Source organism: Heteronotia binoei, chromosome 14, assembly GCF_032191835.1.
Source record: "Heteronotia binoei isolate CCM8104 ecotype False Entrance Well chromosome 14, APGP_CSIRO_Hbin_v1, whole genome shotgun sequence".
Lineage (NCBI taxonomy): Eukaryota > Metazoa > Chordata > Lepidosauria > Squamata > Gekkonidae > Heteronotia > Heteronotia binoei.
Window position 1 is genome coordinate 58,708,683 of NC_083236.1, and position 21,428 is coordinate 58,730,110.

The following is a 21,428-nucleotide window of genomic DNA, read 5'->3' on the forward strand; positions in this document are numbered from 1 at the left end:
CCTGCTTCCCATCTCCCTCACTTCCCTCGCCTCCCTTATGCCAGTTTTTAGACGGTTAAGTGCCTTCAGTGATGATCTAGAACGAGGGTGTCAAACACGCAGCCCGGAGGCCGAATCAGTCCCCCGGAGGGCTCCTATCAGCCCCCTGACCAACTGGCTCTTGTCTGCTTCCTTCTGCATCTCAACTTGCTTTGCAAGGCTTGCTCAATCGCGCAGGAGCTACAGAGCAAAACCTCAATTTTCTCCATTGGTTGAGGCCCTTTCCCGTCCTGGTCCCTGGGGAGGGAGGGAGGGAGGGAAAGAGTCAGAGTTTCCTTTGCCCAGTTCCCTGGATCCCATGGGAGAAATACAAAGAAAGCACCTTTAAGACCAACAAGTGCTAATGTTTTAAGCACGTTTTAAGTTTTTTTAAAAAAATCTTTAGTCATGTTTGTCTATGTCCTTTAAAAAGTTTATATCTCTGCTACCTAATCTTTAATAGGTACACACATGGCCCAGCCCGACTGGCCCAGCATGGTCTCATTTATGTCGGAACCGGCCCTCATAATAAATGAGTTTGATACCCCTGATTTAGAACGCCCAGGCTAGCCTGATCTCATGAGATCATGGAAGCTAAGCTGCTCCTAGGTAGTTACTTGGATTGGGTAGTACTTGGAGACTACCAATGATGTCCAGGGTTGCCACACAGAGGCAAGCAATGGCAAACCACCTCTGACTGTCTTTTGCCTTGAAAACCCTACTCAAGGGTGTCAAACTCATTTGTTATGAGGGCCGAATCTGACATTAATGACACCTTGTCGGGCCGAGCCATGTCAGGTTGGGCTGGGCCATGTGTGTACCTATTTATGATTAGGCTGCAGGGATATAAACTTCATAAAGGACACAGACAAACACAAATATTTTATTTTTTAAAAACCTTAAAGCATCCTTAAAATGTTAGCACTCAGTCTTAAAGGCGCTTTCTTTGTATTTCTCCCACAGGGTCCAGGGAACTGGGCAAAGGAAGCTCTGGCTCTTTCCTTCCTTCCCCAGGGGACCAGGACGGGGAGGAACTTCATCCAACAGAAGGAAGAGAGGCTTGGTTCAGTAGCTCTGCTGTGCCTGGCAAAGCAAGCTCTCCCTCCCCCTTGCTCCCTAAGGGAGGAGCCTCAGCCAATAGAGGAAATACAGGTTTTGCTCTGTAGCTCCTGTGTGATTGAGCAAGCCTGGCAAAGCAAGCTGTGATGCAGAAGGAAGCAAGAGAGAGGGAGAAAGAAGCAGATGACAGCCAGTTGCTTGGGGGTCTGATAGGAGTCCGGCCTGATTTGGCCCCCGGGCCGCATCTTTAGCACCCCTGCCCTATAGCTGCAACTTGATGGCATTTTAAGCCAGTTTGGTGTAGTGGTTAAGTGTGCGGACTCTTATCTGGGAGAACCGGGTTTGATTTCCCACTCCTTCACTTGCACCTGCTAGCATGGCCTTGGGTCAGCCATAGCTCTGGCAGATGTTGTCCTTGAAAGGGCAGCTGCTGTGAGAGCCCTCTCCAGCCCCATCCACCTCACAGGGTGTCTGTTGTGGGGGAGGAAGGTAAAGGAGATTGTGAACCGCTCTGAGACTCTTCAGAGTGGAGGGCGGGATATAAATCCAATATCTTCATCTACCTCACAGGGTGTCTGTTGTGGGGGAGGAAGGGAAAGGAGATTGTGAGCCGCTCTGTGACTCTTCAGAGTGGAGGGTGGGATATAAATCCAATATCTTCATCTACCTCACAGGGTGTCTGTTGTGGGGGAGGAAGTGAAAGGAGATTGTGAGCCGCTCTGAGACTCTTCAGAGTGGAGGGCGGGATATAAATTCAATATCTTCATCTACCTCACAGGGTGTCTGTTGTGGGGGAGGAAGGGAAAGGAGATTGTGAGCCGCTCTGAGACTCTTCGGAGTGGAGGGCGGGATATAAATCCAATATCTTCATCTACCTCACAGTGTGTCTGTTGTGGGGGAGGAAGGGAAAGGAGATTGTGAGCCGCTCTGAGACTCTTCGGAGTGGAGGGCGGGATATAAATCCAATATCAAAATCATTTTCCTCCACCAAGCTCCTTGGAGGCAGGAACTCAGTTTCTTGTAGCCTGAAACCAAGGGGGGGGGGGGGGGGTGGCGGAGAAGAGAAGCATAATGTCTGTGCATGGGATTTTCCTAATTGACTAACAGCCCTATCCATGCATTTTGCTTGACTTAAGTGGGATTCTGCGTTATGTTTGCCTGCTCATATAAAAGAACGGGGCCTTAAGAAAACAAAGATTAAGATAATCTTCTGGTAAAACAAACAGCTGTCAAAACCTGTTTGTGGTAACACAATCCTCTGTAATCAGTGCACACAGGGCGCTGACCTATACATTCACGCTAAAAAGGAAGGGGCCAAGATTGGAATAAAGGATCTCTTAAAGGCTGCAGTTAATTCAAACCTTCACTTGCGCAGGGCGGATTCTAATCCCAAAGGATTGCAAAACCAGATGCTAATTCTGTATACTGGGGCGGGGGGGGGGGGAGCAAGCAATCCAAACTGTTCTGTGTCACTGAAATGTGGAGTTTTCACGAGGCATTCTGCCAACGGGAAAACTGAACAGGGAGTAACGGAGATGAGAGAAACAAGTATGACTCGTGATCCGCTACTGCGGGACAAACTGGACCAACTCCGGGACCTGCTCTCGATCCCGCTTTGGTCACAGCATCTTAACCACGGTTTATAAACCGTCCCCAGGGTAGCTTGGTGTGTGATCTGCCGCAATGCAATTTTGGGATTCCCAACTTAGTTTGGGGCCGATTCCCCACTAGCCTTATGCCGGTCTCACTCTCCTCTTCTCCGCGGGGCTTCCGTTGGATTTCACACGATCTCCCCCGGGGCTGCAACTCGCTCTGCCTCTTTCACGCAGCAAACAAGATCCTCTAAAAACCAGTTTCTGTTTGCCGTGTGAAAAAGACGAAGGGAGTTGCAGCCCCGGGGGCAGACATTGTGAAATCCGACGGAAGCCCCGCGGAGGAGAGCGAGAGCGGCATAATGCTAGTGGGGAATTGGTTTCAGTTTGTTAGTGTTTGCAGGGAAAGCAAGTTAACGTTGTCGGGGCCAGTCATCCTCCCTCAGTCTCACCAGCCCTACAGGGTCGTCGTGAGGATCGAAAGAGGGAGAGGAAACGGAGGATGCTACCATAAGCCACTTGGAAGAAGAGTGGGATAAAAATGCACATCGGGAAAGTGCCACCACACTGCTCCTGACATAGGGAGACCCCCACTGGGTTTTCAAGGCAACAGACTTATTACTGCATAGCGACCCAGGACTTCCTTGGTGGTCTCCCATCTAAGTACTAACCAGGGCGGACTCTGCTTAGCTTCAGAGATCTGATGAGGTTGGGGTAGCCTGGGCCATCCAGAGTGTTAGATATCGATGTAAACAGGGCTGTTTTTTTGTAGCAGGAACTCCTTTGCATGTTAGGCCACACACGCCTGATGTAGCCAATCCTCCTGGAGGTTACAATAGGCCCTATACAAAGAGCTCTTGGAGGATTGGCTACATCAGAAGGGTGTGGCCTAATATGCAAAGGAGTTCCTGCTAAAAAAAAAAACCCAGCACTGATCTTCAAACTTATTGGTTTGTAGGCCTAACAACTCCCTTTCATTTAGTTGGACCTTCTGACTCCCTTCTGCTAAACTTTCCTTTGGTACTAAATATAATAGATCTGTTGGAGGAGGGCAGAATGTAGATATTCAGTAATATTAAAGAAGGATTCCCACAATTTATCGGTGTAGCTTGGGCAATAGGAGGAGAGTATTGAAGGCTAGTAGATTTTAAATTAAGATTAGAGGAGACAAGAGTAGTTAAGCCCGCATAGGGGCGACCTCCATTACTGGCTCTGGACGCTAGGAGGGAATAGGATTCAAATCCTTCAAGAAATAAAGGAGTTATGGCCCAAGTCTCCTGTAAAAGAACATTATCAAAGGATTTGAGATAATCTATGAAGTCATGATCATTAGCCTTATTCCTCTACCCCGCTATGTTCCAGAAGACAAATTTTATTGTCTTGGGCAGAGAGCTCTCTGGAAGTCAATCCATCTCAACAAGGTGATCTATAGAATTATTCTCATCAAGACTCACACACCCATTGCTAATAGTTCCAGCATACCCAGAGGATTCCTTTAGGCCTAAAACCTTAAAACTAGAATCCTCACCCTCCCTTAATGCGGGCAAAGGGGCTCAGATTGATGAACAACTGCTTGGACCAGAATTTCAGTGCGCTCAGCATTAACTGATGGAACTTCTGCCCTCGTGATGGAGTTAATGGAGGGACTGGACTCATCCAGGCAGCTTCATATGTTCAACTGCGGGAAACTGCCCCCTCAGGCGAAGGCATCCTTGCTCATTCGCACAACCTCAGGCAAAACCCCTCTTGCACGCTTCTCTCCACGGCACTACCTCTCTCCGCTTTTATTTTGTCCAGCAGCTCGTTCTTGTCAGCTAAATCCGACTTCAGGGCGGCCTCGAGCTGAGCGATCTGCAGTTTCAGCTGATGCTCCTTCAGCTTCCAGTGCTGGTCGTGAGTCGCGCCGAAGGCGCTGAAGAATTAAAACACAGATAGAGAGCTCAAAAAGGCATGCTGCTTTTTCTTTTTTTTTTTAAATGAACACACGGGATGCAAAGAAATCGACTTCATCAGAAAACAATAAAGACGGGAGGGGGAAGAGGAGGAGAGGAGAAGAGCTTTTATAGTGGCAGGGATCGCTATCATCATGTCTTAGGAATTAAGTAAACATGTGCTGGTCGGCTGCTGTTGAAACCCAGGCGCCTCTCTGAGGCTGCGGTCGTGGAACATGAAAGGCTTTGCGAGATGAGCGGAGGGGCTGGCCTCAATTTGGAGCTGCGCGGCCCAGAAAAAGTTGGCAGCCCCGGAACATTTTGCGGGGGCTCGGCAAAAGGAATTCAGATGTCTGCTCTGGCAGCGTCGGCCGCTCCGGGGGCTCGCTGACAAAACCCATTTAGCAGAGATGCCCCCTCGTTTGTGTGAGGAGCTGTGACGACCCACCTGATCCGTTTTTTAAACAACCGGGGATGGAATGGAACTGCGTGGCGGGGGTGGGTGGAGGAAGGGAGACGGAGGCTGCTTGGCCACAAGAAACCCTGGCTGCAAGAGGGATGATGGCTCCCTGCATCATTAAAAAAAAAAGGAGCTACTCTGATATGGATTAGCAGCCTTTGTACTCTTTAAACCTGCTTTTATAAGCCCCGAACCCGAATAGAGCGTTGTTAACAAGAACAAACATGGCAGCTGAATTCTCGGAGACGGCTCGTAAAACCTGAGTCAGTGGAGACAGCCCCGCCACACGTCCTGGTTGCTATTACCTGTTGCTTTTGTTTAGGGCACAGGAGTCTTGCTCTTGTAAAAAAAAAAACAGGGCTAGGGAGATACCTGATATCCTGAGAGTTTTTTGCATGAATGGTTTGGAAATGGCACACAGCTCCCAGAGAGGCGGGCAGACAGAGGCTTGGGTTCGTTTATATCTTCTGCCCTGCTTTTCACCATCAAAGACCTGCTCTGAGCGGCTCAGGAAAAAAAAAAATCATTTCAAAACGATGATAAATTCCGAATTGCACACTGAGCGGCTCAGATGTCTCGCAGAGCAAGGGCAGCTCAGAAAGTAGGAGGGGAAACCGCAGCCGGGTCTCTCTTGGCCTTGGTGTTCCCTTGACGGGCAGTATCTACTGACTGAGTAGAGCAGCTGGCTTTGAAGGATTCTTGCAAAGAAATCCACCAGAGTTGCTAGCTCACAGAACCTCTTGTCAAACTGGCCCTTCCCAAAATGCATCTATGCCAGTCATTTGTGGGATAAAAGGGGGAAAACACAACAACACACCCACACGCTAACTTTTGTAATATTTCCCTTCTGGGTCTTCTGCAGCCTATTCCAACTCACACGATGCTGCCTTATTGGAACATCAGACTTATTCTGAATCGGCCCGGCAGGGTCAGTCTTGCCAACTTAGACCGGCAGTCACTCTCCAGCGTCTCAGACATTAGAGTCTTTCCCATTACCTACTGCCGGGTCCGTATTTATTTGTTTAATAGGCTTATAGTTCGGCCTTTCCCATAACGGGTTCAGGATGGATCGCGACATAAATTGGACCATAAAAACCTACAATTCAAATTTAAAACACCGCAATAAAACCAAAACTGTAGAACAATAAAACGAAAACAAGGTGCATCACCGGCGGAAAGGGCGCTTTTCACAAATACTACAGTTTTTTGCCCAAAAAGAAGCGATGGTGTTAATAATTAGATTCAGCACCGCAGGAAGATATTGGATTTATATCCCGCCCTCCACTCCGAAGAGTCTCAGAGTGGCTCACAGTCTCCTTTACCTTCCTCCCCCACAACAGACACCCTGTGAGGTAGATGAAGATGTTGGATTTATATCCCGCCCTCCACTCCAAAGAGTCTCAGAGCGGCTCACAGTCTCCTTTACCTTCCTCCTCCACAACAGACACCCTGTGAGGTAGATGAAGATACTGGATTTATATCCCGCCCTCCACTCCGAAGAGTCTCAGAGCGGCTCACAGTCTCCTTTACCTTCCTCCCCCACAACAGACACCCTGTGAGGTAGATGAAGATATTGGATTTATATCCCACCCTCCACTCTGAAGAGTCTCAAAGCGGCTCACAATCTCCTATACCTTCCTCCCCCACAACAGACACCCTGTGAGGTAGATGAAGATATTGGATTTACATCCCGCCCTCCACTCCAAAGAGTCTCAGAGCGGCTCACAATCTCCTTTACCTTCCTCCCCCACAACAAACACCCTGTGAGGTAGATGAAGATATTGGATTTATATCCCGTCCTCCACTCCTATGAGTCTCAGAGCGGCTCACAATCTCCTTTACCTTCCTCCCCCACAACAGACACCCTGTGAGGTAGATGAAGATGTTGGATTTATATCCCGCCCTCCACTCCGAAGAGTCTCAGAGCGGCTCACAATCTCCTTTACCTTCCTCCCCCACAACAGACACCCTGTGAGGTAGATGAAGATATTGGATTTACATCCCGCCCTCCACTCCAAAGAGTCTCAGAGCGGCTCACAATCTCCTTTACCTTCCTCCCCCACAACAAACACCCTGTGAGGTAGATGAAGATATTGGATTTATATCCCGTCCTCCACTCCTATGAGTCTCAGAGCGGCTCACAATCTCTTTTACCTTCCTCCCCCACAACAGACACCCTGTGAGGTAGATGAAGATGTTGGATTTATATCCCGCCCTCCACTCCGAAGAGTCTCAGAGCGGCTCACAATCTCCTTTACCTTCCTCCCCCACAACAGACACCCTGTGAGGTAGATGAAGATATTGGATTTATATCCCACCCTCCACTCCGAAGAGTCTCAGAGCAGCTCACAATCTCCTTTCCCTTCCTTCCCCACAACAGACACCCTGTGAGGTAGATGGATTTATATCCTGCCCTCCACTCCGAAGAGTCTCAGAGCGGCTCACAGTCTCCTTTACCTTCCTCCCCCACAACAGACACCCTGTGAGGTAGATGAAGATACTGGATTTATATCCCGCCCTCCACTCCGAAGAGTCTCAGAGCGGCTCACAGTCTCCTTTACCTTCCTCCCCCACAACAGACACCCTGTGAGGTAGATGAAGATATTGGATTTATATCCTGCCCTCCACTCCGAAGAGTCTCAGAGCAGCTCACAATCTCCTTTACCTTCCTCCCCCACAACAGACACCCTGTGAGGTAGATGAAGATATTGGATTTATATCCTGCCCTCCACTCCGAAGAGTCTCAGAGCGGCTCACAGTCTCCTTTACCTTCCTCCCCCACAACAGACACCCTGTGAGGTAGATGAAGATATTGGATTTATATCCCGCCCTCCTCTCCGAAGAGTCTCAGAGCGGCTCACAGTCTCCTTTACCTTCCTCCCCCACAACAGACACCCTGTGAGGTAGATGAAGATATTGGATTTATATCCTGCCCTCCACTCTGAAGAGTCTCAGAGCGGCTCACAATCTCCTTTCCCTTCCTCCCCCACAACAGACACCCTGTGAGGTGGGTGGGGCTGGAGAGGGCTCTCACAGCAGCTGCCCTTTCAAGGACAACCTCTGCCAGAGCTATGGCTGACCCAAGGCCATGCTAGCAGGTGCAAGTGGAGGAGCGGGGAATCAAACCTGGCTCTCCCAGATAAGAGTCCGCACACTTAACCACTACACCAAACTGGCTCTCCAAACTGGAAAGGAAAGGTCCCCTGTGCAAGTACCAGTCATTTTCAACACTGGGGTGACGTTGCTTTCATAAAGTTTTCACAGCAGACTTTTTATGGGGTGGTTTGCCATTGCCTTCCCAAGTCATCTACACTTTCCCCGCAACAAGCTGGGTACTCGTTTTACCCACCTTGGAAGGATGGAAGGCTGAGTCAACCTCAGCTGGCAACCTAAAAACCTAGCTACCGCCGGGGATCGAACTCAGGTCGTGAGCAGCGCTTAGGACTGCAGTACTGCAGCACCGCAACAAGGCTGTAAAGCATGATGTCACAACAAGGGAGTCCGACTGATGGAATAATTGGTGGAATAGGACGCCTGTTACCTCAACCAAAAGCCCAGCGGAACAGCTCCGTCTTACATGCCCTATGAAATGGCAGTAGCTCAGGTAGAGCCCGGATTTCCATAGGAAGTGGATTCCACTGAAAAACTGGAAGATGCTGAGGATTGAAACTGGGACTTTCTGCATACAAAGCAGGGGCTCATCCACTGAGCCACGGCCCTCCCCTGAGCCTTCGCCACAGCTGGCCAGACAAGGGGCTATGTACAATTTCAATGACACCAGCTAGTCACCTGGTCTCTGCTGATGCAACGACTACCGGTCCTGTTACAAGTTTAGCATTTTGTCTGGTCTCTGGAATTCTGATACCGTCCGGCCTGGAAGCCCACAAAATTGCATCTGTGCTCATCCAGCTTTGAGAGATCCGCTCTCTTTCCCCCAAAATCCTCAAATGAAGATGCCCCCATTGCCCATTATTTCCAATGAAGGGAAGACATTTAAAAGGAGCGCACCCCCTTTAAATGTGATGGCCAGAACATCCTTCGGAGTTCAATCGTGCTTGTCATGACCTTGCTCCTGGCTCCATCTACAAAGTCCCGATCTACAAAACAGTATCGATGCTGACCCCTTGCCAGACAAAGCTTTTGTGGGGGTGGATGAAGAGATCTTTTTCACAAAGATGGATGGGCTGCGTATCTAATGGTAAGGACAGATGAAGCTGATTTATCCTTAGCCTGCTGACTGGTCCAGTGATTCTGGTGTTATCTCCCCTGAGGGGTTTGCTGAGGTTTCGGGCAGAGAAAGGTCTTTCCCAGCACCATCTACCTGGCACCCTTTAAGTGGAAAATGTCAGGGACTGAACCTGGGGACCTTCTGTGTACAAAAGGAAATGCTCTACCACTGAGTCACGGCGCCTCCCAAGTGGAAAGCAAAAAACGCTGCAGCTAGTTCCAGCCCAACGTGGTGAAGTCATATACAGTTTCAGCCATCAGCAAAGATCAAACGTCCTCAAGTCTACGGCCTCCTGCACATTTCCAACTGTAACCTTGGAATCTGGCTTCGGTTAGCTCGGAGCAATTTAGGCTCTCAATTTCTCCAAATCCACATAATGCTAACTTTAAAGACATATAAAATTGTTCCAAATTTAGTCTGAAGCTATCGTCTCCTTTACATTTAGGGCTACATTCCGATGGTATCCACGCGGAATGTCTTTGGAGTTTACTTTATCCAGCCACATTCTGAAACTGGCTGGGCATCTATAAATGGCGAATCAAAAAAAAAAAAGGCCAATCCACAGTACACCATGTCCTTAGTATGGACGGTATACAGAACCAGGCTTTTAAAGTATATATTCAACAGGAAACTGCATTCTTGTACTACCTCCAAAAATTAGAAGCTTCATACACACTGAATCTTGCAAGGCCAGTTTCAGAAATACCATTGACTCCACTTTGTCTGAGCAAGGGTCAGTTCCATTCAAAAAACGACTATCTTTGTCCAGCTCTGGGTCACATGCTCAGCAGTAAAGTGCTGAAAGAGTGTCATGGTAGGAGCTCCTATCCCCCAATTATGTAAATAGCCCATCAGTGTGGATTGAGCCCTCTGCACGGGCTCACAACTACGCAGAAACGTAGTTCATATGATTCTTCCCCCACCAAACCTCAGGAGGAAATAACGGCCTCCACGCAGCTGAAAGATCACACAAATTATATGCCCCACAATACTCAGGGCTTTTTTTCGAGCAGGAATGCACAGGAACGTAGTTCCAGCTGGATTTGCATTGGGAGTGTGGTCTAATATGCAAATAAGCTCCTGCTGTTATTTTCTACAAAAAAAAGCCCTGTGTGAAATAATGGTGATGACAGGGGGTGTGGCCTAATATGCAGAGGAGCTCCTGCTGGGCTTTTTCTACAAAAAAACCCTGTGTGAAATAATGGTGATGTCAGGGTGTGTGCCCTAATATGCAGAAGAGCTCCTGCTGGGCTTTTTCTACAAAAAGCCCTGTGTGAAACAATGGTGATGACAGAGGTGTGGTCTAATATGCAGAAGAGCTCCTGCTGGGCTTTTTCTACAAAAAGCCCTGTGTGAAACAATGGTGATGACAGAGGTGTGGTCTAATATGCAGATGAACTCCTGCTGGGCTTTTTCTACAAAAAGCCCTGTGTGAAACAATGGTGATGACAGGGTGTATGGCCTAATAGGCAAATGAGTTCCTGCTGGGCTTTTTCTAAAAAAAAAAAAAGGCCTTGAAAATACTCACTGCATCACTGAGGAAAGTGGTAGCCAAAACGCACTTGGTGTATTATCATATTCTTTGACCAACTGAATATGTGTTACTCAGTGATTGATCTTTATGAATTAGTTTAATTATTCATCTGGCATATTCGTAAAGGAATTTATGTCCAGTAGAACAATTTTTGATGGTTTGTGTGGTCTACTGGTTATTATTTCACCATTAATAATAGTCGAAACAAACGATGGCATTTAAACACACAATTGATGGATAATTAAAAGCCATTTTTAGTCTTGTTTTTCATCTGCATTTTTATTTTATTTTATATTCTTTTCTTTTTTTTTTGGCCAGTGATAACAATAGCAGATTATTCTGTAAAATGCAACAGATTAATGGGAATGGCCCAATGAGAGCAATTTTTGCTTAAAGTCTCTGAGAGTTAATACCCTCTTTTTTGGGGGAGGGCACGGTTACTTTGTCCTGTTACCATAAGCACAGAAGGAAAGCCAATATGCTTCCTTGAGGCTGAGTAGATGAAAATAAATCAATTAATGTTTAAAAGTAGCTTCTGTTAAATTTAACTACGGCACTGGTAGCAGGCAGTCTGATTGAATTTAATCATTTATTTGATTTTAAAAGGTAGAGGATTAAGCAGTTATAAATGTGTGGACCAGCTGGCAATCCGAGATGATAAGAAATCGCACAAAGACATTTCTACATCTTGGAAATGGGGTCTACTCTGTGTTGGCTGCTTGTAGCCATCTTCTACATCTAAGAAAGCATACCGTACAAGATGGTACAGTAGCCTGTAAGGTTCAAAATCAGTCTCTGACCGTGAACTCTTGGCCTAAGTTGCTCCAGCCTATGTCTATTGACCTGGCATTGTGGGGTCATGGGATCACTTCTATAAACTCAACTGCCTTTGTATTCTGTATTTATTACCATCAGCGTAACAGAAAAGATCATAATCTCCTTTGAGCGAGCGCAAAATCCACACCTCCCACAACTGTTCTCTCTCCCTGCCAGCCCTGTGATCAGGTGCTTCCTCATTAAGCTTCCGCAAATTGATGATAATTGCTTCAATTTTCTGTTCAGCACCAGAAAATGAATCCAATGCCCCTATCTCGTTTCACGTTGAGTGGCTTTAGCCTCCTAATTTTTTATTTATGTGATATTAAGCACTGCTGACAGAATTTACACAGGCTATTACCTCAGAGCATCTTTACAGAAATATCAAGTGTAGCCACGGCACAGGTCTTTGGCGGTTTCGCCTCTGAAAACATCAAAATGACATCCCCCGGGGCCCCCACCCTCAAACTGGAGCTCAGGTTTTTAATATCTTATTTATTTATTTAAGGAAATTTACAGTCTGCCCCTTCGCAAGGATGGGCTCAGGGCGGTTAACAACATTCTAAAAACAATGTAAAATGGCAATTAAAATCAGACAGATCACAACAGATTATAAATTCTAAAACGGTAGCTCAGTTCGGCACATATTATAGGAACAAGGATAATAAATAAAATAAATTTACGTCATAGCACAGGTGGATCGCCACATAGGGCCAGCCAAGGGAGTAGGACACCCACTGCCTCAACCATAGGTCTGGCGGAATAGCTCCGTCTTACGGGCCCTACAAAAGGATAACGATTCGGCGAGGGCCCGAATCTCAAGAGGGAACTGATTCCACCAGGCTGGGGCCAAGGCTGAAAAGGCCCTGGCCCTGGTTGAGGCAAGACAGATGTCCTTCGGGCCAGGGACAGTCAATAGATGTTGTGTGCTAGATTGTAGTGATCTCCAGGGCACATAGGGGGTGAGGCGGTCCTGTAGAGACACTGGGATCAAAGCCAGAGAAGCAAGAAAAGTGATGTGTGACCACACCCCATCCCTTCTGAAATCTACAGCTTGAAATGGACCGTATTGTACCATGCTATCTAAGCTTCCTGTGGTCAGCCAGCGTAAAAGGATGGTTGCAAAGCAAATAAACATAAAGGGAGGACTGAACTCAGAATGCTAAGCTCTGGGAATTATTGTTATGGGGCTACAGAAGAATGCCAAGCATTGCTGGCCCTTCTTTTCTTTTGCTAGAAAGTCCTATAATTGAAGAGGCTGAGGCCTACAGAACTCTCTGAACTAGTTTTGTGATTGTAGGAGACCTCAGACCAGGGGTGTCGAACTCATTTTTATGAGGGCCGGATGTGGCCTAAATTGAGACCTTGTCGGGCTGGGCTGTGTCGGGATATAAACTTTTAAGAGATATAAACTTTTAAAAGGAGCCAGACAAACATGACTAAAGATTTTTTTTTTAAATTTAAAATAAAACTTGCTTAAAATATTAGCACTTGTTGGTCTTAAAGATGCTTTCTTTGTACTTCTCCCATGGGATCCAGGGAACAGGGCAAAGGAAGTTCCAGCTTTTTAACTCACTCCTCAGGGGACCAGGAGGGGGAGGAGCCTCAACCAATGGAGAAAGTCGAGGTTTTGCTCTGTAGCTCCTGTGCGATTGAGCGAGCCTTGCAAAACAAGCTGAGATGCAGAAGGAAGCAGATGACAGCCAGTTGCCTGGGGGTCTGATTCGACCCCTGGGCCTCATGTTTGCCGCCCTTGTTTTAGACCATTTCCACCCCGCTTCATGTAGAAGAAGAAGATATTGGATTTATATCCCGCCCTCCACTCCAAAGAGTCTCAGAGCAGCTCACAGCCTCCTTTACCTTCCCTCCCCCACAAAAGACACCCTGTGAGGGAGATAAAGATATTGGATTTATATCCCGCCCTCCGCTCCGAAGAGTCTCAGAGCGGCTCACAATCTCCTTTCCCTTCCCCCCCCCCAACAGACACCCTGTGAGGTGGGTGGGGCTGGAGAGGGCTCTCACAGCAGCTGCCCTTTCAAGGACAACCTCTGCCAGAGCTGTGGCTGACCCAAGGCCATGCTAGCAGGTGCAAGTGGAGGAGCAGGGAATCAAACCCGGTTCTCCCAGATAAGAGTCCGCACACTTAACCACTATGCCAAACTGGCATGTGGTCAGCATGTGGAATGACACACCGCTTTTGAAATGGAGAGAGCTTACAAAGGAGAGAGCTTACAATGAGCAGTGCACGATATAGTGGAGAGTCAGCGATTTGAGGAGAACGGGAATCCAACTTCCACTGGGTCACCTTGAGGTGCCTGAGCAAGGGACTCCAATATCAAGATCTATTCTGTGCACAAATGTGGGGGGGAAAGATACGTTTTAGGTACCTGAGCCCCATCTGGGAGGGACTTTTTAATCCATTGAGCAAAGCAGACCACCCCACCCCCCCATGTCATGTGCCTGGACAAGTCATCTAGTCCCTGGGCGGGCATAGTACTAAGGCTGTCAACCTCCGAGTGGGACCTGCATTACAACGGATCTCCCTGAACTACAACTGAGACCAGATCCCTGGGAGAAAATGGCTGCTTTGGAGGGTGGCATTATATCCCGCAGAAATCTCTTCCCTCCCCAAACACCGTCCTCCCAAGCTCCACGCATTCATCTCCAGGAATCTCCCAACCATAACCTTAGCGTACACTGCTCATTTTAGTTAACATCTTAATCAAGAAAGACAGCATCAGGAGAATACGGTTGCCAAGGATTAGTTACCTTTGATATAACTTGTCGTAGTTTTCCTTTAGAAGGTCCCTCTCTTTTTCCAAATCGTTAATTCTTTCTTGCAGCTGGAACAAAGAAGATTACAAGTAGTACAGGTGAATTTCTTTTTTAAATAGTAACAATTACCAGGGGTGGCATTCTAGCAGGAGCTCCTTTGCATATTAGGCCACACACCTCTGATGTAGCCAATCCTCCAAGAGCTTACAAAAAAGAGCCTTGTAAGCTCTTGGAATGATTGGTTACATCAGGGGGTGTGTGGCTTAACATGCAAAGGAGCTCCTGCCAGAATTCCACCCCCGACAATTATTAGCACAAAGACGTTTTCTGGCTAGAGATGTCCTGTGTCGGGATTGGTTGTTTGTTTTTTTTATTTCTCTCTGACATCACAGCAGGCAAATGGCTTCACTGCTCTCATGTCACCAAACCGCCCCCCCCAAGGCAATGTAAGTTGACCTGTCAATTAAGAACTGCAACCCAAATAATTTTTATAGGATAATTATTAATTTATTAAGGAAGCCCCGCCCCTCCGTTTGCAAGACCCGAGCAAGGCTGTAAGCAAAAGGCTGGGTGTCGAACTCATTTGTTATGAGGGCTGGATCTGACATAAGTGAGACCTCGTTGGGCCGGGCCAGGTCAGACCGCCGGGACGTGAGTGTACTTAGTTAAGATTAGGCAGCAGGTATATAAACTTCATAAAGGACACAGACAAACACAATTAAAGATGGGGGGGGGACTTAAAATAAAACATGCTTAAAACATTAGCACTCATTGGTCTGAAAGGTGCTTGCTTTGTATTTCTCTCATGGGATCCAGGGAACTGAGCAAAAGAAGCTCTAGCTCTTTCCCTTCCTCCCCAGGGAAGCAGGAGAGGGAGAAGCCTCAGCCAAAAGAAGAAAGAGAGGCTTGGCTCAGTACCTCTGTTATGCGATTGAGAGAGCCTGGCAAAGCAAGCTCTCCCTCCCCCCCGCCTTCCTCTCCGAGGGAGGAGCCTCAGCCAATGGTGAAAACAGAGGTTTTGTTCTGTAGCTCCTGAGCGATTGAGCAAGCCTCAAAGCAAGCTGTGATGCAGAAGGAAGCAAGAGAGAGGGAGAAGGAAGCAGACGACAGCCAGTTGCTCAGGGGCCTGATAGGAACCTTCCAGGGGCCGGATTCAGCACCTGGGCCGTGTGTTTGACAACCTTGCAATAGGGTGTTATGGAGGTCATTAATTCATAAGAGTTGTCTTAAGCAGGATGTGACTTGATGGCACTTCACACACACAAACACACACACTTTTATTTGGCGCCTTTCTCCCCAATGGGGAGCCAAGCAGCTCACATCCATTTTCTTCTCCCCCGTTTCTGTTTTACAAAAAGCATTCTCCTTGGGCGTTCGACAGTCACAACTTCAGTACGAGGCTGCAGGGCCAATAGGAAGGGCAGCCGTTGGGCTGGGCTTCAAGTTCCAGGGGGTGTTAATTGTAGACACATTAGCTTTTTTGGCATTTCGTAAGTTTCCCAGCTTTGCTGTTATGCACGCCTTATCGCATCCCTTTTTTACTTTCGTTATGGCTAAGGGCCCTCAAAAACTGGAAGCGCCCCCCCTCCCCGCCCCCCGAACTCAGAGGGTCTATGTGTCGATTCCAGTTTGTCTTGCAACAAAACAAAAGCTTTCCACCAGCTGCGCGGGGAGGAAGAGGGCTTTCTACCAATTATGCAATGATGTAATGCACATGGGGATTAAAAAAAAATAATAATCCAAACTTCAAGTACAGGCTAATGGGGTCTGAACTTGCTAAGAATGGGGGAAAGATCTAGATAGATAGATAGATAGATAGATAGATAGATAGATAGATAGATAGATAGATAGATAGATAGATAGATAGATAGATAGATAGATAGATGATGGACGGACGGATGGATGGATGAGGAAGAAGAAGAAGATAGATAGATAGATAGATAGATAGATAGATAGATAGATAGATAGATAGATAGATAGATAGATAGATGATAGATAGACAGACAGACAGATAGATAGATAGATAGATTTATTGTCATTGTTCTCAAAAAAGGAAAATGAGAGCAACGAAATGAGGTGCTCTTCCACAAACATACCAACACATCAACACTAAAGGAAAGACATATACATAAACCATTTAAATACATCTAAAACAAATAACCATTCATAACCCTACATTTAGCTTACATCTAAAACAAATAACCATTCATAGCCCTGCATTTAGCCTAACCACGGCACTTGGATAGAAGCTGCCCTTGAATCTATTTGTCTTAGCCTTCAACACTCTATATCGTCTGCCCGATGGTAAGATCTCAAATAGCAAGTGGCCCGGATGTGAAGGGTCCTTTAAGATCATTTGTATCTTCCTTTTACATCCCATATTATACAGATCCACCAATGATCCCTTAGCGGATAAGGGAAAGTGGCAGCCCACTGTGCTGTAATTTTAAAAAAGGTGAACTCCGCGTATAAAACAGCCCATGAGCAGTGTTGCCTCTAAGCTGCAGAGTCTTGTGAGCAAAAAATCTACTTTGTGAGCTACTGGCATTAAAGTTGTGAGCTCCTGCATCAATTTCTGTGCTCTGGGGCCATTTTTCCTAAGCTAAGACAAAAATGGGTGAGCTGGAAGCTAAAAATCTGTGCGCTAGCTCAGGCTAACTCGGCTTAGAGGGAACCCTGCCTGTGAATGATGTCAATAAAAGGTGAGCTCTGTGAATAAAACAGTCAATAATGGAATGTCCCTATGCAGATCTACGGTGTGGCCTCTTCTGGAATACTGTGCACTGTTCCGGCCATTGTTGTTTAAACAATTTATTGGTAGCATATGGTTACAAAACTTAACTATTTCTTAATTTTTTTTTCGCATTAACCCATATGACATTTCCATCCCCCCTCCCTCCAATGTTGACTTCCCCGAGGTTATAAATTCAAACCAATACTAAAGGCACTTCTAACTGCTCAAAGTTCTATATATATATTCTTACAACTAAAAAATTGTCCAATGTTTCTTTACTTTCCAAGTTTTCTCCATATATCCTTTAAATTTTCTCCACTCCCTTTTGAATATCTCTAAAGCATAGTCTCTTAGTGTTCTAGTTAGTTTGTCCATTTCACACCACGATAAAACTTTCATGGTCCAGTCCCATTTCTCTGGTACTGTTCTGGCCATTGTATCAGAAGAAGAAGCCTGCTTCGGGGGGGAGGGCGGGATATAAATACGAGGAAGGAAGGAAGGAAGGAAGGAAGGAAGGAAGGAAGGAAGGAAGGAAGGAAGGAAGGAAGGAAGGAAGGAAGGAAGGAAGGGAGGGAGGGAGGGAGGGAGGGAGGGAGGGAGGGAGAGAGAGAGAAAGAAAGAAAGAAAGAAAGAAAGAAAGAAAGAAAGAAAGAAAGAAAGAAAGAAAGAAAGAAAGAAAGAAAGAAAGAAAGAAAGAAAGAAGAAAGAAAAAGAAGAAATTGGATTTAGATCCCGCCCTCCATTCCAAATCTCAGAGCGGCTCACAATCTCCTTTTGTCTTCCTCCCCCACAACAGACACCCTGTGAGGTGGGTGGGGCTGAGAGGACTCTCACAGCAGCTGCCCTTTCAAGGACAACCTCTGCCAGAGCTATGGCTGACCCAAGGCCATTCCAGCAAGTGCAAGCGGAGGAGTGGGGAATCAAACCCGGTTCTCTCAGATAAGAGTCCGCACGCTTAACCACTACACCAAACTGGCTCTTTCAACCACCCTTTCGAGGACAACCTCTGCCAGAGCTCTGGCTGACCCAAGGCCATTCCAGCAGGTGCAAGTGGAGGAGTGGGGAATCAAACCTGGTTCTCCCAGATAAGAGTCCATGCACTTAACCACTACACCAAACTGGCTTTTTCAACCGCCCTTTCGAGGACAACCTCTGCCAGAGCTATGGCTGACCCAAGGCCATTCCAGCAGGTGCAAGTGGAGGAGCGGGGAATCAAACCTGGTTCTCCCAGATAAGAGTCCATGCACTTAACCACTACACCAAAATGGCTTTTTCAACCACCCTTTCGAGGACAACCTCTGCCAGAGCTATGGCTGACCCAAGGCCATTCCAGCAGGTGCAAGTGGAGGAGTGGGGAATCAAACCTGGTTCTCCCAGATAAGAGTCCATGCACTTAACCACTACACCAAACTGGCTTTTTCAACCACCCTTTCGAGGACAACCTCTGCCAGAGCTATGGCTGACCCAAGGCCATTCCAGCAGGTGCAAGTGGAGGAATGGGGAATCAAACCTGGTTCGCTCAGATAAGAGTCCGCACGCTTAACCACTACACCAAACTGGCTCTTTCAACCACCCTTTCGAGGAAAACCTCTGCCAGAGCTATGGCTGACCCAAGGCCATTCCAGCAGCTGCAAGTGGAGGAGTGGGAAATCAAACCCGGTTCTCTCAGATAAGAGTCCGCACGCTTAACCACTACACCAAACTGGCTCTTTCAACCACCCTTTCGAGGACAACCTCTGCCAGAGCTCTGGCTGACCCAAGGCCATTCCAGCAGGTGCAAGCGGAGGAGTGGGGAATCGAACCTGGTTCTCTTAGATAAGAGTCCGCACTTAACCACTACAGGACATTGCAGAGCTGGAAAAAGTACAGAGGAGGGCAACCAGGACGATTATGGGATTGGAGCGTCTTTCCTATAAGGAAAAGCTGAAGAATCTAGGACTTTTTTTGTTTAGAAAAGAGACAAATAAGAGGAGGGACATGATAGAGTTATAAGATTATGGGTGGGTGAAGAAGAATTGACAAATAGGACTTTTCTTCTTCTCCCAAAATACTAGAACTCAACAGCGCCCAATGATGCAGATGGGCAGCAGCTTCAGGATGGAGAAAAGCAAACACGTCTTTACGGACAGCAATTAATATGCGGGATTTGCTGCCGGAGGATGCGGTGAGGGTCACAGGAAGAAGCAGCTTTCAGGGGGGATTAGAATGACTCCTGGAGGATACGTTTATCAATAGCTAGCGGACATAGGGACTTGGGGAATTCCCTGCTCAGAGGCTATAAGCCTCTGAATCCCAGAGTCAGGAGGCAACTTCAGGGAAAGGCCATGTTTTTGGCCCTCAAGAGGAACAGGTTGGCCACTGTATGAGGCAGGATGATGGACTAATAGACCATTGGTCAGATACAGTAGGGCTCTTCTTCAGTTCTTATGACATTAGATGCTACCTCATGTTGGGTTGGAGGTGGGACTGTGATGTCTGAAACAAGCTGTGGCCCCGGAAGGCAGGACCAAAACCAAGGTGGTGAAATTAAATCGAAAGAGTTTCCGGCTCGACATTAGGAAGAACTTCCTGACCGTTAGAGCGGTTCCTCAGTGGAACAGGCTTCCTCCTTGGGAGGTGGTGGGCTCCCCTTCCTTGGAGGTTTTTTAAACAGAGGCTAGATGGCCATCTGACAGCAATGAAGACCCTGTGAATTTTGGGGGAGGTATTTGTGGTTTTCCTGCATTGTGCAGGAAAGATGACCCTGGAGGTGCCTTCCAACTCTATGACTCTACGATTCTAAGCTGAAGGACTTCAAATAATACTGTTTACAGTAAGCTAGAATTTTTTCACATGACTTTTTCGAGATGAACTCTATACTGTACAAACATAGCAATGGATATTGCAGCCACCTGGGAACAGAAGATACAAAAAGTACATTCTTATGTTCCTATGCATTCATTATTGTAAAAAAAAGGAGGGGGGGGAATAAATTAGGAAATGATATTTAACTTTTCTATTCTAGGTGATAAAGTGAATTTAGTTTTTTCTGTACTACATTAAGAAACTCCACATTCAGGGGCATTTGAATCCCAGAGCCAGGAGGCAACATTAAGGGGAAGCCACAGCCTCTATGCCCTGTTGTTGGCCCTCCAGAGAAACTGCCTGTCTACTGCGTAAGACAGGATGTTGGACTAGATGGACCCCTGGTCTCATGGACAACCCTGTGTGAGACAGGATGCTGGACTAGCTGGACCACTGCAGTGCTCTTCTTATGTTCTTAGGAAGGCCTTGGCCTCTGTGCCCTGCTTGCTGCTCCTCTGGAGGAACTGCATGGCCACAGTGTGAGAAAGGACTAGATGGACCACTGGTCTGATCCAGCAGGGCTCTTCTAGTGAAGGCCTCAGCCTCAATGCCCTGTTGTTGGCTCTCCAGAGGAACTGGCTGTCAGCTGTGTAAGAAAGGATGCTGGACTAGAGGGACCACTGGTCTCATGGACCATCCGGTGTGAGACAGGATGCTGGACTAGATGGGCCACTGATTTGATCCTGAATTGATGTTCTTGCTTTAGCCTTTGCCGTAGGTTGGAGGGCCCAGTGGAGGCTGAAATCCTTCCTTTGCAGGAAGCACAGTATCTCCAGATGACCATCCAACCCTCAGTGGTTGTCCAAAGCAGCAGCCACAGGGAGCTAATCTTCCTTCTCCAGGCCCTAAAACTGCAGCAGGTAAAGGAGAAGGACAATCCGGCCTCTGCCACTGGTCAGAGATCAAAGGCCTACTGAGAGGGGGCAGGGTTGGTATTTTCTAGCACTGCATTGAATCTGTCATTCATAAAACACCTTCAAGATTATCTGACCGAAAGATGGGATGGAGGCGGAACGTGCCATCAAGTCACAGTCAGCTCACGGTTACCACACAGGGTTTTCAAGGCAAAAGAGGAACTTCAGCTGAGCTTTCTTGATAGTCTCCCATCCAAGTGCTAACCAGGGCCGACACTGCTTAGCTTCTGAGATCCGATGGAAGCAGGCTTCCTGGACCGCCCAGGTCAGGGTGAAGCGATTGGGTACAAAATGTTAAAATTCAACTAAATAAAGTGTTCTTAAACTACGTTATCTAATCGCGATGGAAGGAAACATGTAGCAGGAAGGAGCCTCAGCAATGTCACGGGCTAAGAGCCATGAGCATGTGCTGACCGCTCCTCTGCCAGATTTCTGTTGACGAGTCAAACGAGTCCAGTATGTTTATGCAAGCTGGCGCTCTTGGGAGTCCCTGGGACCTTCATGAATCGGTCCCTTCCTACCT

At 47.2% G+C, this 21,428-nt stretch overlaps 1 protein-coding gene across 1 annotated transcript in view; it reads right to left on the minus strand.

Annotated features, from left to right (window-relative positions):
- Positions 1–21,428, minus strand: part of RPGRIP1L (RPGRIP1 like) — a 130,945-nt gene that overhangs the window by 75,544 nt on the left and 33,973 nt on the right. Inside the window, exons 9-10 of the mRNA XM_060253574.1 lie at positions 14,408–14,481; positions 4,442–4,581 (exon numbers count right to left, since the gene is read on the minus strand). Coding sequence (XP_060109557.1) covers positions 4,442–4,581; positions 14,408–14,481 — 214 coding nt within the window. The remainder of the gene's footprint in view (positions 1–4,441; positions 4,582–14,407; positions 14,482–21,428) is intronic.